The sequence below is a fragment of the Triticum dicoccoides genome, chromosome 7B (genome assembly GCF_002162155.2).
Source record: "Triticum dicoccoides isolate Atlit2015 ecotype Zavitan chromosome 7B, WEW_v2.0, whole genome shotgun sequence".
Lineage (NCBI taxonomy): Eukaryota > Viridiplantae > Streptophyta > Magnoliopsida > Poales > Poaceae > Triticum > Triticum dicoccoides.
In genome coordinates, this window is record NC_041393.1 from 72,913,312 (window position 1) to 72,925,757 (window position 12,446).

At 49.9% G+C, this 12,446-nt stretch overlaps 2 protein-coding genes across 2 annotated transcripts; both read left to right on the forward strand.

Annotated features, from left to right (window-relative positions):
* The first annotated feature begins 728 nt into the window (after window positions 1-728).
* Window positions 729-1,496, forward strand: LOC119341760 (histone H3.2-like). The gene has a single exon (XM_037613615.1). It carries the CDS (start codon window positions 805-807, stop codon window positions 1,213-1,215), a length of 411 nt encoding a protein of 136 aa, XP_037469512.1. The 5' UTR covers window positions 729-804; the 3' UTR covers window positions 1,216-1,496.
* A 1,478-nt stretch (window positions 1,497-2,974) lies between these two features.
* On the forward strand, window positions 2,975-4,802 carry LOC119341012 (exocyst complex component EXO70A1-like). The gene has a single exon (XM_037612912.1). It carries the CDS (start codon window positions 3,072-3,074, stop codon window positions 4,548-4,550), a length of 1,479 nt encoding a protein of 492 aa, XP_037468809.1. The 5' UTR covers window positions 2,975-3,071; the 3' UTR covers window positions 4,551-4,802.
* The last annotated feature ends 7,644 nt before the right edge of the window (window positions 4,803-12,446 follow it).

Here is a 12,446-nt window from a genome sequence, read left to right on the forward strand (position 1 = left end):
TGCATTTAACCGGACAATTTGCCTTCATGCACGGATAAATGGGGTTCAAAACGAACAAGCTCAGACGTTGTCCCATGGATATATAAGGGGCAAGATTTGCCCATTATGATTGTAGATGTTCTCACCACATGAAAAGTTCCTAATCGCGAAGTGAGCCTAGATTAGATGTTTAGGTCCTTTGTGGTGGAACTAGCCCATCAGGGTTTAAATCCTAGACTTGGCAGTGGTGCTCGCATTTTCATTGGGAAGAGGCATCTCGTCGACTACGGAGACGCCTTTGATGACTTCGTCAACCTCAAAATAATTTCAGTGGGAGGACGTGTGTGTGCGTGCGTTCATAGGACGTGAGAATATGTGCGCATGTATGAGCGTGTATGTGTTCATTTTTTCTTAATCATGTACTTTTCTATGTTTTTCCTATGATTCCAAGAGCTCATTCTCGAACGAAAATATACAATTTGCGTCATCAGTTCATCACATCAAATCATACCGAGAGTTCTCATAAAAAAACAAATCATACCCAGCGGCCCAGTCAATCACATCTCACGGATCGCCCCCCTCCATGATCCATGTGCTTACCCGCAAACCCGATCACAGCCGTCCATCTCGTACCGATCCAACGGTCCATACCTCATGTCGCCACTCCCCACGCCGCGCGCCTTCTCGCCCCAAAAATTCCCTCTCCCCCGCCCACCGTCTCCCCCCCATTTAACCCCGCCGCCTCCTCTGCTCATCTCATCGCTCCACCCGGACCCAAATCCAACAACGCCGGCGAAGCATCCAGGCCCAGACCCCGCCGCTCCGATGGCCCGCACGAAGCAGACGGCGCGCAAGTCCACCGGCGGCAAGGCGCCGCGGAAGCAGCTGGCGACCAAGGCGGCGCGCAAGTCGGCCCCGGCCACCGGCGGCGTGAAGAAGCCGCACCGCTTCCGCCCGGGCACCGTCGCGCTGCGGGAGATCCGCAAGTACCAGAAGAGCACGGATCTGCTCATCCGCAAGCTCCCCTTCCAGCGCCTGGTGAGGGAGATCGCGCAGGACTTCAAGACGGACCTCCGCTTCCAGAGCTCCGCCGTGTCCGCGCTGCAGGAGGCCGCCGAGGCGTACCTCGTCGGGCTCTTCGAGGACACCAACCTCTGCGCCATCCACGCCAAGCGCGTCACCATCATGCCCAAGGACATCCAGCTCGCCCGCCGCATCCGCGGGGAGCGCGCCTAGGTTTTGGGTCGCCGCCGGTGACACTGGGTGGTTGCTGTTCCTGTCTGGTGATCCTGATCCGGATGTGTGCTGGGTGCTTCTGTTTGTTCGTGTTGATATGATGTGTGTCCTCTTGTCTGTCCCGATGCTGGAATGAAATGGCAATGCAAAGTTCAGTTATCATCTGATGCCTCTGTTTGCTGCTTGATTGCTTTGTGATTTTTCAGTGGTGTAGTTGTAAAATGAAGCACGGTTATGCAGTTGTAAAATGAAGTTCAGTTATCATCTGGATTTTGTGGTTTTGCCTGTGTGCCCTGTTATTTTTGTTTGCTGGCTCTGTGGTTCAGTGTTTCTGTACCTTTTTCCCCATGTCTGTACAGTGATTTGATGAACGCATATGGGCTTTTGGCTCTGCTCGAAGTGATTCTGAATTTTGTTTGGGTAAAGCTAGCTAGCTGAAGGTGAAGAAGCGACATATTTTGAATTCTGTTCTCTGTACATTTCGTCGTACTGCATTCAGTTTTAGGATAATCATCACACCACTGACTCAATATCTACCTAACTTTTGGTGCTTGCAGTGCAATTGATATGCCAATTGTGTTGTGTTATCTTCCATATGCAAATGAAGACACCATACTGTCAGGTTTCTTTCAAGCTCAGGTGGTGTGGTATCTGCTCGTGTGAAGCATCTGAAATTCATAATTCGTTAATGAAGACATCTGTGTGCGGCTGCAGAGAGTGGTATTCTAGCAGGTAATTTAGGACACCTTGCAAGCAGCAAGTACTTCCTCCGTAAAGAAATATAAGAGTCTTTAGTGATCTAAACGCGGAGTACTAGACAATTTGCAAGACCAACTGACAATTTCCATCTTCTACCTAAGAGAAGCAAATAACAGGAGCTTCCAGGCAGGAAGAGAAGGAGATGAAAGTGGGATTCCTGCTCTGTTGAAACCATTGCTGGGAAAATGCGGCACCGAGCAGGGGAATATTTCCTCGGATTTGACAAAGGTGAAGGCCACTTCTCTCTGATACATATGAGCTTTGCCTTTTATACTGACTGCTGCGTGACAAGCACTACTTTGCACTAGCAGTTCTATAGAGATATATGGTACGCTTAATTTTTTCTTCAAGATATTAGGTGGACAATCAGCTCTCTTTCAGTTTAGACATTGTGGGAGTTTTCAGAAATGATTGCTTGTTCATAACTTTACTACCTTTTTTTTTGCGAGAAAACTTTACTAGCTCTGCATTGATATGGGCCCTGGGTATGGTATCTGCAGAATGCTTTAGTAAAATTACTTATTTCCAAAGAAAACATGCCATGTCTATAGAACATGCAGTATGCAAGCTAAATTAGTCACTGTCGGAGCTCGAGGAAGGGGACATAATGCCAATGGCCCTCTTCTCTTCGGGCGCAAATTTATATTTTCTCCGACAGAGATTGACATGTCTGTCATAGGGAGAAAAATGGTCAAATGATTCAAAACCGTCCAGTATACCTCTTTTATTATTTCGAAAGACCAATCTTGCCTGTGCTCGTGCTGAATCGTAAATGCTATCTCGTTTTTTTTCTTTCTGAATATTTTTGGTTGCAAAAAGGGTGTGGTCTTTGGTCAACCATATTTCCCATGGTCAATGGTCATTGATCGGATTATTTCCTGGAAACTGCGAAGCATTTGACAGCTCTGTGTGTGGTAGCCTGGTAGTTCGTGTTGACACGCCACCCGGGTTCTGCAAACACCTTGTGCTTTGGCATGTAATTCAGAGTTGACTCCGGTGTCCCTGACTCCCGGCCCTGCACTTCTCCCAGTTTTCTCCCTTGTCTGTATCATCGAGCTCGATCAAGGGCGTTCATCCACATAGTACTGGTTAGCTGCATGGCGGAGCGTCTTGCTGCTGTGCCGGAGTTGAGCACGGCCAGCTTCACGGTTCCGTCCCCGCCGCGCGGCTTGTACCGCGATTTGGTCCGGAGCGTTGTTGTCTCTGGTGGGCTGGTAAGACCGTCTCCCTACTCCCAGTCTGGCCATAGTGGGTCATCAGGAAACTCCACTGCCTCAAGTTCCTGCCTGACCAACTCCGGCATCTCCTCTCGTTCAGCCTGCGATGCCACAACTGATTTCGGAGCGAACGAGCTCACGGTGATCACTCACCGGATGTTCAGCGATGGGTACATCGAGCGCATGGTCCAAGCGTTCGAATCCGGCGGCGACCCGAGCCGTGAGCTAGAGAAGTGGCTATTCGAGCTCGACGTGGAATGGGTTCTCCAAGTACGCGAGGGCCATGGCCCACGGCGGCAGCTCCAGTTCCTTTTCCAGGTCCAGCTCCCATACAAGTCGGCATCGTGGCTCCAAGAATTGGTCGGGAGGTGGATTCTAGCTTTCATTATAATTCTTGTCAGCATAAAAAAGGTGGCCTTCACCGTCCAGGACACACCGGCTGTCGCACGGTTTGGCAAAGCGAGCATCTCGGCGATGCTTGTCTTTGTGGACGCTATCATCCCAGTTCTCAAGGAGGGCAAGTTACAGGCCATGCTAGACATGTATGCCTGCGTCTCCCCCCGTGCACCGTACTACTTTACGACCCTCGTGGGCTCACCAGAAGCACACATCATTTTCAATGAGATAGACGGCTTGTTGGAGATACGAGGGAACATGCTAAGCGAGGCCATATCCAACACAATGGAGGAGGTGAGGACACTCATGGAGGACGACGACTCGTGGGCTATTGAGCTCCCGAGAGGAGGAGGCGATGTTCACCGGAATACCCGGTGCATGGTGGATTACATCGTGTCGATGAAGAAAGCGCGCGCATCCACGCAGAACTCTGCACCGAGGCACGACCCCGTGTATCTTGATGGGCTGATAGATGACACGATGGATTATCTGAAGGATCTGCTTCTGAGAAAATCGGAACTGTTCTTGGATCCAAGCCTCAGGTACCTGTTCCTGCTCAACAATTCCTATTTCATAGCGCAAGTGGTGTCTGGGCCATCGGCTGAATGTGAAAAGTACATGGATAGCCATCTCGATGTTTCTTGGGGAAATGCGGTGTCCAGCCTATGCTGCAAACCGAAATCCATTTTTGGTACCACAGTGCTCTGCTGTTGGAAGTGGGACAACACCTCTTCAGTAGCTAAATTCCAGTCAGCGTTTCACAAAACGTACCAGGCTCAACAATTCTGGAAGGCCCCAGACCCTCAGCTCCGATGCGCGCTGCGAAAAAACATCACCAAGAGGATCGTTTCAGCTTACCGCAACTACCTGGAGGAGCATCCGGAGCAACAGAAATATGTTATTGACGGAAACAGCAGTCCAGAATGTTTGGAGGAGTTGCTGACAGAGCTATTTGAAGGATGAAAACTGCTTGAGGCATGGACGAAATCACAAAACGAATACAGAGACCGGAATTACTGTTTTTTCGTCGTATTTGGGATTTTTTTAAACAGTAAAGTTATATGTTGAGTTTGATTTCTTACTTAAGTGCCAGGTACTTCAAGTGGCCAATCCGTGGGTGTGTTTTGATTTTATTTCGCGATTCAATGTCAAACACCTGTCCTATGTATCCTGATGCTGCAATGAGATGGCAATGGAAAGTTCAGTTATCATCTTTGTTTTCTTTTGAAGTTCAGTTATCATCTGATGCTATGTTTGTCCTCCAATGACTCTGTTTGCTGCTTGACTGCTTTGTGAATTTTCAATGTAGTGCGGTTCTGCAGTGGTGGGGTTGAACAATGCATGATGCAATGTTTGTGGATTTTGTGGTTTTTGCTTGTGTGCCCTGTTATTTTTGTTTGCTGGCTGTATGGTTTAGTGCACCCTTTTTCACCATGTCTGTACAGTGATTTGAGAACGCGTTTGGGCTTTTGGGTCTGTTCAAAGTGATTTTGAATTATGTTTGGGTTAGCTAGCTAGCTGAAGGTGAAGAAGCAACAGATTTTGATTTCTGCGCTCTATAAATTTGATTGGTACTGCATTGAGTTTTAGGATAATCATCACACTAGTACTCTATCCGCCTAACCTCGGGTGTGTATGGTGCAACTGAGATGTCAACTGCGTTGTGTTATCTTCCATAATCACATTTACTGAGTTGGGTTTCTTTCAATGATTTCTTACAGGTTTAACAAGTAGGAGTACAATTCAAGCTCAGGTGGTGTGGTATCTGGTCGTGTGAAGTATCTGAAATTGATAATTCATCAATGAAAACATATGTGTGTGGTTGCAGAGTACTATTCTATCAGGTAAATTTAGGACACCTTGCAAACAGCAAGTACTCCCTCTGTTCCTAAATATAAGTCTTTTTACAAATTTTAATAAAAACTACATACGGATGTATATATACATATTTTAGAGTGTACATTCACTTATTTTGCTCCGTATATAGTCCGCATAGAAAACTCTAAAAAAAGACTTATATTTAGGAAGGGAAGGAGTAGTAGACAATTTGCAATACCAACTAACAGTGTCCATCTTCTACCTGTGACTGTGAGAAGCCAAGAACTTGAGAGCTTCCAGGCAGGCGGAGAAGGAGATGAAAGGGGGATTCCTGCTCTGAGGAAATCATAGCCGGGCAAATGCGGCACCGAGCAGGAGAATATTTCCTTGGATTTCACCAAGGTGAAGGCCACCTCTCTCTGACACATATGAGCTTTTCCTTTTATTCTGACTGCTATGCGACAAGCACTTTTTTTTTGAAACGGAGGCATAAGATTTGCCTCATCTATTAAATAAGGAGAGAATAGAGTTTAGAGTTTTACATAACCCCACACACAAATGGCATGAGTATTACTCGTACAAAATTACAGACCCAAGTTTCTTTGCGCCAGCAGAAACCCATAACTTTGCTTCTTCAAAAATGGATCTAAGGAGAACAGGTGGTGGAGCAAATTTTTGACGAAACACTCTAGCATTCCGCTCGTTCCAAACGGTCCATGAGATGAGCATGGTGAGGGAGGTCATGGCATGCCAGTGTGGGTTGCGGTTATCGGTTCGTTTGTCCCACCACTCGTTGACGGACTCATCAAGATGCCACTCAGAGGTGTTGACGTGAGGTAGCCCAAGCTTCTCGATGATAGATCTCCATAGTCTAAGCGTGTACCGACACTTGAAGAGGAGGTGAGGCCCCGTTTCTTGTTCTCTCTTGCATAGTTGGCAAAGGCCACAGTTTGCCCAACCGCGCATGTCCAATCGATCGATGGTCCAAATATGGTCTTATAGAGCTAACCAAGCGAAGAATTTAACCTTGGGGGGGCCCAAGCCTTCCAAACCATGCGGTCCATGGGTGAGAGAGTCAAACCAAGGAATTGAGCCTTATACGCGGTGGCCGCCGAGTAGATCCCATCATTCGTGTGTTTCCAAATAATATCATCTTCGGCTTGCCCATCAAGGTGGAAGTCATGGACAAGCATCTAGAGAGTGAAGAATTCGCGAATGTGGCCTATGGTGACAATGGTGTTGGGATTGATTTTGAGAATCCAAGCATTTCCCTTGAGAGCCTCCTATACCTTCCAATTTTTTCTCCTTGAGGCCTCAAAAATTAACGGTGCAATATCCTTGGGCTTTCGCCCAAACAGCCAAGGAGAGTCCCAGAACGGCGTCTTAGCACCGTCACCAACGGTGATAGTTGTAGAGGTGTAGAAAAACTCCAGGTCGTCGTCAGTGCAAGGATTACCAAAACCCACCCACAACTTGTGGGGCGCCTTCCATTCGTACCACAACCATCGTAGTCGTAAGGCACGCGCAAATTTGTCGGTGTTGAGTACCCCAAGACCCCCATACTCCTTAGGTCTACAAACCATTTTCCAATTCACTTTGCATTTGGCTCCCATTGTCTTGTCCGTGCCGGACCATAGGAACGCCCTCTCCAACTTATTGAGGCTGTTAAGCGTGCTTGGCGGCATGATAAGAGGCATGATTGAGTAAATTGCTTGGGAGGAAATGATCGACTTGACAAGTGTTGTGCGGCCAATAGTAGTGGTGTTTTGGCCGTCCCATGTGACCAACTTGCCAGCCGCCTTGTCCTCAAGGTATTGGAAGTCCACCTTTCGAAGTTGCCAAACGGAGTGGCAGTCCTAGATATTTCACCGGGAAGGTAGCACGAGATGCCGGTATGCTTTGAAGAATGTGCCCAAGATTAAGATGATTGCATCAAATTGGCACGACGGAGCTTTTCTAAAAGTTGGTGCAAAGGCTAGTCAACTCCCAAAACCTCTCAAGATGGACGCAAGGTTGTCGACATCTGTTTTGATAGGAGCACAAAAACCGCGACATCATCCGCATATAGGGAGGTTCTCACCATGGGGCCTCGCCCTCGAATCTTGTGAAGAAGGCCTTTCCAGGTTGCCAAATCCAGAATCTTATGGAGCGGATCAATCGCGATGACAAAAAGAAATGGGGAGATGGAGTCACCCTGCCGAAGCCCACCACCGTGTTTAATAGGGGGGGGGGGGCTGGAATCCCTGTCGGTGTCAAAACCGGCGGATCTCGGGTAGGGGGGCCCAAGCTATATGTCTGAGGACCGATGGTAACTATGGACAAAGGACACAGTGTTTACCCAGGTTCGGGCCCTCTTAATGAAGGTAAAACCCTACTCCTGCTTGATTATATTCGAAGGGTATAGGAGTTACAAGAGTTGATCTACCACGAGATCGTGTTGGATAACCCTAGATTGGCTAGCCTAGCAATGTTGTGATCCTGCCTCCGATCTAACCCTCCGGTTTATATGGACACCGGAGGGGCTTAGAGTTGTACAAAGTCGGTTTAACAGAAAGGAAATAACATATCCGGACACCTATACTTGCCATGCACGCATACGGGAGTCCCGTCCGGATATGAGAGGTGATCTTCTATCTTGCATCTTGACGACTCATCAGTCCGGCCCATATCCAATAGACCGTACGCCCGAGGACCCCCTAGTCCAGGACTCCCACAATAGCCCCTGAACCAGTCTTCAATGATGACTTGTCCGTCGTGCAGATTGTCTTCGGCATTGCAAGGCGGGTTACTTGAATAGTACACATCGGCTTTCCTCCGTAAAAGAATTGTATCCGGCTTTGCGTAGTGAACACAACCCTTAGCCGCGAAGGCAGGATATAAAAATAAGAGTAGTGTCTTTTACTGACAACTTTTTTGGCGAAGCGCCAGACTTGACCCTTCGATGTTTTGAACCGTTTTTACATCCCGGTTTCATGTTTCGAGGCCACGCCCCATTGGCCCGTCCTTAATACGGGATTGCTCATCAATAATATTTGGGTAATCCAACCGTTTACGGCGCACGCTTTCATTGGGAATAGGCGAGTTTCAAGGCGCAAGTGGGGGACGGTTGACATTTTTACCGTCTATATGAGGGTAATAGATTCCTCTTTTCTTCCCCACGCCTTCCAGTCTCCTCTGCCTTCCAATCTCCCAAGCTCTCAGCGCCCAAAAAGTCTCCGTATTTCTCACCACCACCACCTCCTCTGACCATGGCCGGATCCGGTTCCAAAGGCAAGTGGGAGGCCTCCTCTGTCACGGAGAAGGAAATAAAGGACCTCCAGAGTGCGGGATACCTCGCCACCACCATCGCACACATGCTCCCCCCAAGGGACAAATCATTCCCACTTCGGAGCCCGGCGAACGGGTCGTCTTCCTTCCGCATTTCCTTAGAGGGTTAGATTTTCCACTCCACCCATTCGTCCGTGGACTCATGTTATACTACGGGCTAGATTTCCACGATCTAGCCCCGAACTCTTTCCTCCACATCTCGGCGTTCATCATCGTGTGTGAGGCTCTCCTCCGCATCCACCCACACTTCGGCCTGTGGCTCAAGGTCTTCAATGTGAAGTTGAAGGGGGTTGACGGGAAGCACACAGACTGCGGCGGATCTATGATCAGCAAGCTATCCAACGCCACGTGGCCCAAGGGGGCCTTCATGGAGACCGTCAAGATCTGGCAACAGGAGTGGTTTTATATCACTGAGCCGTGCTGCACTAAGTGGGCGGCGATCCCGGAATTCAGATCCGGACCCCCCATGAGGCTCGTCTCCTGGGCCGCGAACGGCCACGACCGAGAGTCTCAGACGGAGGTGCAAACGCTGCAAATGCGTATCACCAACATGCTGAGCAAAAACGTTGGTCTAACCAATGTGGTGCAAATTATGCTCTTCCGCCGCATCCTCCCCTGCCAGCGTTGGGCTTCCCCTATGTGGGAGTTCAATCCGGAGGAGCCGCGGACTCTGCAGCATTTCCTCCACACCACGCATGAGGGAATGTGGAAGCTGCTCTTTAAGGCGGAGAAGAGCTGACCCATGGAGATCGAAGACGTCGGCCTCAACGCCAAGAATCCGGCCACTCCGGTAAGTATTTAACTTTCCGAAGACATACCTAGTTTATATATTCGATTGATACAAAACTCATCAGCCCATCTTTTTTACATGGCTGGACCAAGAAGTCAGAGGGGATTAAGAGTCCGGCTCCGTTGCCTGAAGACCCAGTCACTCCTCAGCTGGAGGAGATGCTGGTCCTGGCGCCTTATCAGGCACCGGAGAAGAAAATCAAGAAGTGCAAGGGGCCCAAGGACGGGCCCCGCCGCAAAGGCCCTCAGGAAGCAGTGTATGGAGAGACCGAGGCCGTCTCCTCTCACGAGGAAGACAAGGACAAAGAGGAGGAGGAGGAAGTGGAGAGCGACTCCCCCCTCAAGACAAGGAGGGGAAAGAGGGCAGCGTCTGAGAACCTGGAGGGAGCGACACCGAAGAAGGGAAGGGTGGTCCTCTTGGATAGTTCAGACTCAGAGTCCGAACACAGCCTGAAGAGGATCCAAAGAGAGAAGACCCTGGCCGAAACATAAGTATTGAAAACTTACTTGTTCAGTTATCCCTTAATCTGCCTCTGTCATATCAAATCCTTTCTCTACTTTTCAGCCCTCCGCGCGAGATCTCGATTCCCTCCTCTTCGGAGGGGAACTCTCTAGCACCTGGAGAGGTGGAGAGTGACGGACCATTGCGCGCCTTCTCCCCCCTGCCATGGAGGACACCGAGGTGTCGTCCCAAAGGGCATCTCCTGGCCAAGGATGAGCGGACGAGGCCATCCAGAAGGCGCCCGAGGACAACACCTCAGACACTGTAGAGCGGGGCATGGCGACCCCCATGACCACCGAGGGTGGGGGGCCTCAACAGTCTGGGCCCTCGTCGAACACTGTCCCGGAGACCAGTACAACTCCGGGTTCGGACCAACACCCCTCTTTGAAAGAGGGGGGAGGAGCAGCAACTCCATCGGCGACCTCTATCAATCCGGAGGCCGCTGACACTCTGCAGGAAGCACTGCAACGTGCGTCCATTGTGGAGGAACACCGCACCCTGATGGGTGCGGTTATGAAAAAGGTTCAGTCCACGAAGAGCGGACTGACTAAAGCCATCAACAGCCTACTAACGGGCTTTGAGATATATAAAAGGCTGAACCCATGTATAGGCAGTAGCCCCTGAGACTCTGTCTGGATTGGAACAATCCGGATAGAGGATCAAAAACAAATTGACAATGTATTGTACTATGTTGTTGGACATGCTTCTATGCTGGCGGCTACTGCCTAGGCCGCAGAAGTTGATGAGCTTAATCGGAAGCTTCGGCTATCCGATGAGGAACTCGACCACATCAACAAGCGGTTTAACGAAACCCATGGTATGCGACACTATCACATACCCGAAAGTGATATGTGTGTTAATCTTTGATACTAACTAAATGTTATAAATGTACTCACAGTTGGCGCAGCCGATGTCGAGTCCCTCAAGAGCGCCCTCGCCCAAGCCAAGAAGGAGGCGGAGGTGAGCAAGGCATACTGACAAAGCGGTCAAGGAGTTAGAAGTGGAGCAAACCACCCGCCGAAGACATGAGGCGCGGGTGGGGGAGGTCGAACAGGAGCTCAAGGACGCCATCGCCAAGTGCGAGTCCTTGGAGCAGAAGAGTTCGGAACAAGCCTCCGAGCTCACCAAAGCGCTGGAAAGCGCAAAAGCCCGGGTTGAAGCCCAGGGCGCTCGCTAGGAGATCCAAGAGGCGAGGCAGATAGCGGCTGGTAAGGCCTTTCTCATGCAGAGTAAATTTACAAGGAAGAGATATATTTTGCTGACCCGGGTTTGGAGTCCTCCAGGCGCATTTGCGGATCTGCCGAGGAGCATTGCTGATGCCGCCGAGTTCTTCCGCGCCGAAGAGGGGAGCTCCACGGAGAAGCTATTCTAGTCGCAATACCTTGCGCCAGAGTATCCGGCGCCCCTCAGTGATCAGCTGACGGAGCTGCACAGGGTGGCCGAACTAGCCATGAAGGACATAATAGTCCGTCTTTGGCTAGCCGAGCCCATACCCAGCAGCTACTTCAGACTTGTGAAGCGGCTGGTCGAGGCGTGTCCTCGGGTTGACGCCATCAAACGGTCGGTGTGCATAGAAGGTGCCCGGATGGCCTTCGCCCGAGTCAAGGTGCAATGGGCGAAGATGAAGGCCATCGAGATTGCCACCGCGGGGCCACCCGAAGGCAAGGATCACCGGTGGCCGGAGAAGTACTTCGGCGAGGTCCTCGAGGGAGCTCGCATTGTAGAGGGCCAGTGCTCAAAGGACATCGTATTTGATTAGTAGAGTTCGGTTTGTGAGAGTCATGTACTGAACTTGTGGTGTAAAATAGTTATGCTTGCGCTTTATGATTAGTCTATCCTCCCGTTTGGCCGTTTATAAGTCTGAAAGTTTACCAGTCGTCGGCTTCCGCCCCACGTAAATATTACAGGGGTGTTCGGGAACGCATGACCGCACTTTATCCAACGTCATGGTTCGATGTAGGAGGCGTCTTGCGAGGTGAACTAGGCAATCAGACTATGCGGCTTTAGTACTTTCACTTAGCCATAAGAGTCCATTGGTGGCGCTAAGTACTAGCCCCTTGTTGCGTGAACGACAATCCGGAGTGCGACGCCTTTGCAACATGGCTGGTCAAAGCCTAGCCCCTCATATGACACAACATAAATCGCGAACGATTTGTAGTATAACACTGAGTCACCGGATCGCTGACCCGCTCTCGCATACCATGACAGTCAGTTTTCGGCTTTCTCTACCGAGGTACTTAACCGGACGAACCAGAAATACAATCACAGTAGTTCTCCCTTTACTACCTTAGCCGAACTTGCGGAACATAAGGTGGCAAACACAAGAGCCGAGCAACCCAACTATAGACCAAAGACATAATTCAGAGCCGATGCATATAATGCAATATCTGGGATGCCAAAGAGTTCCCTATAGGTGTTCGGAC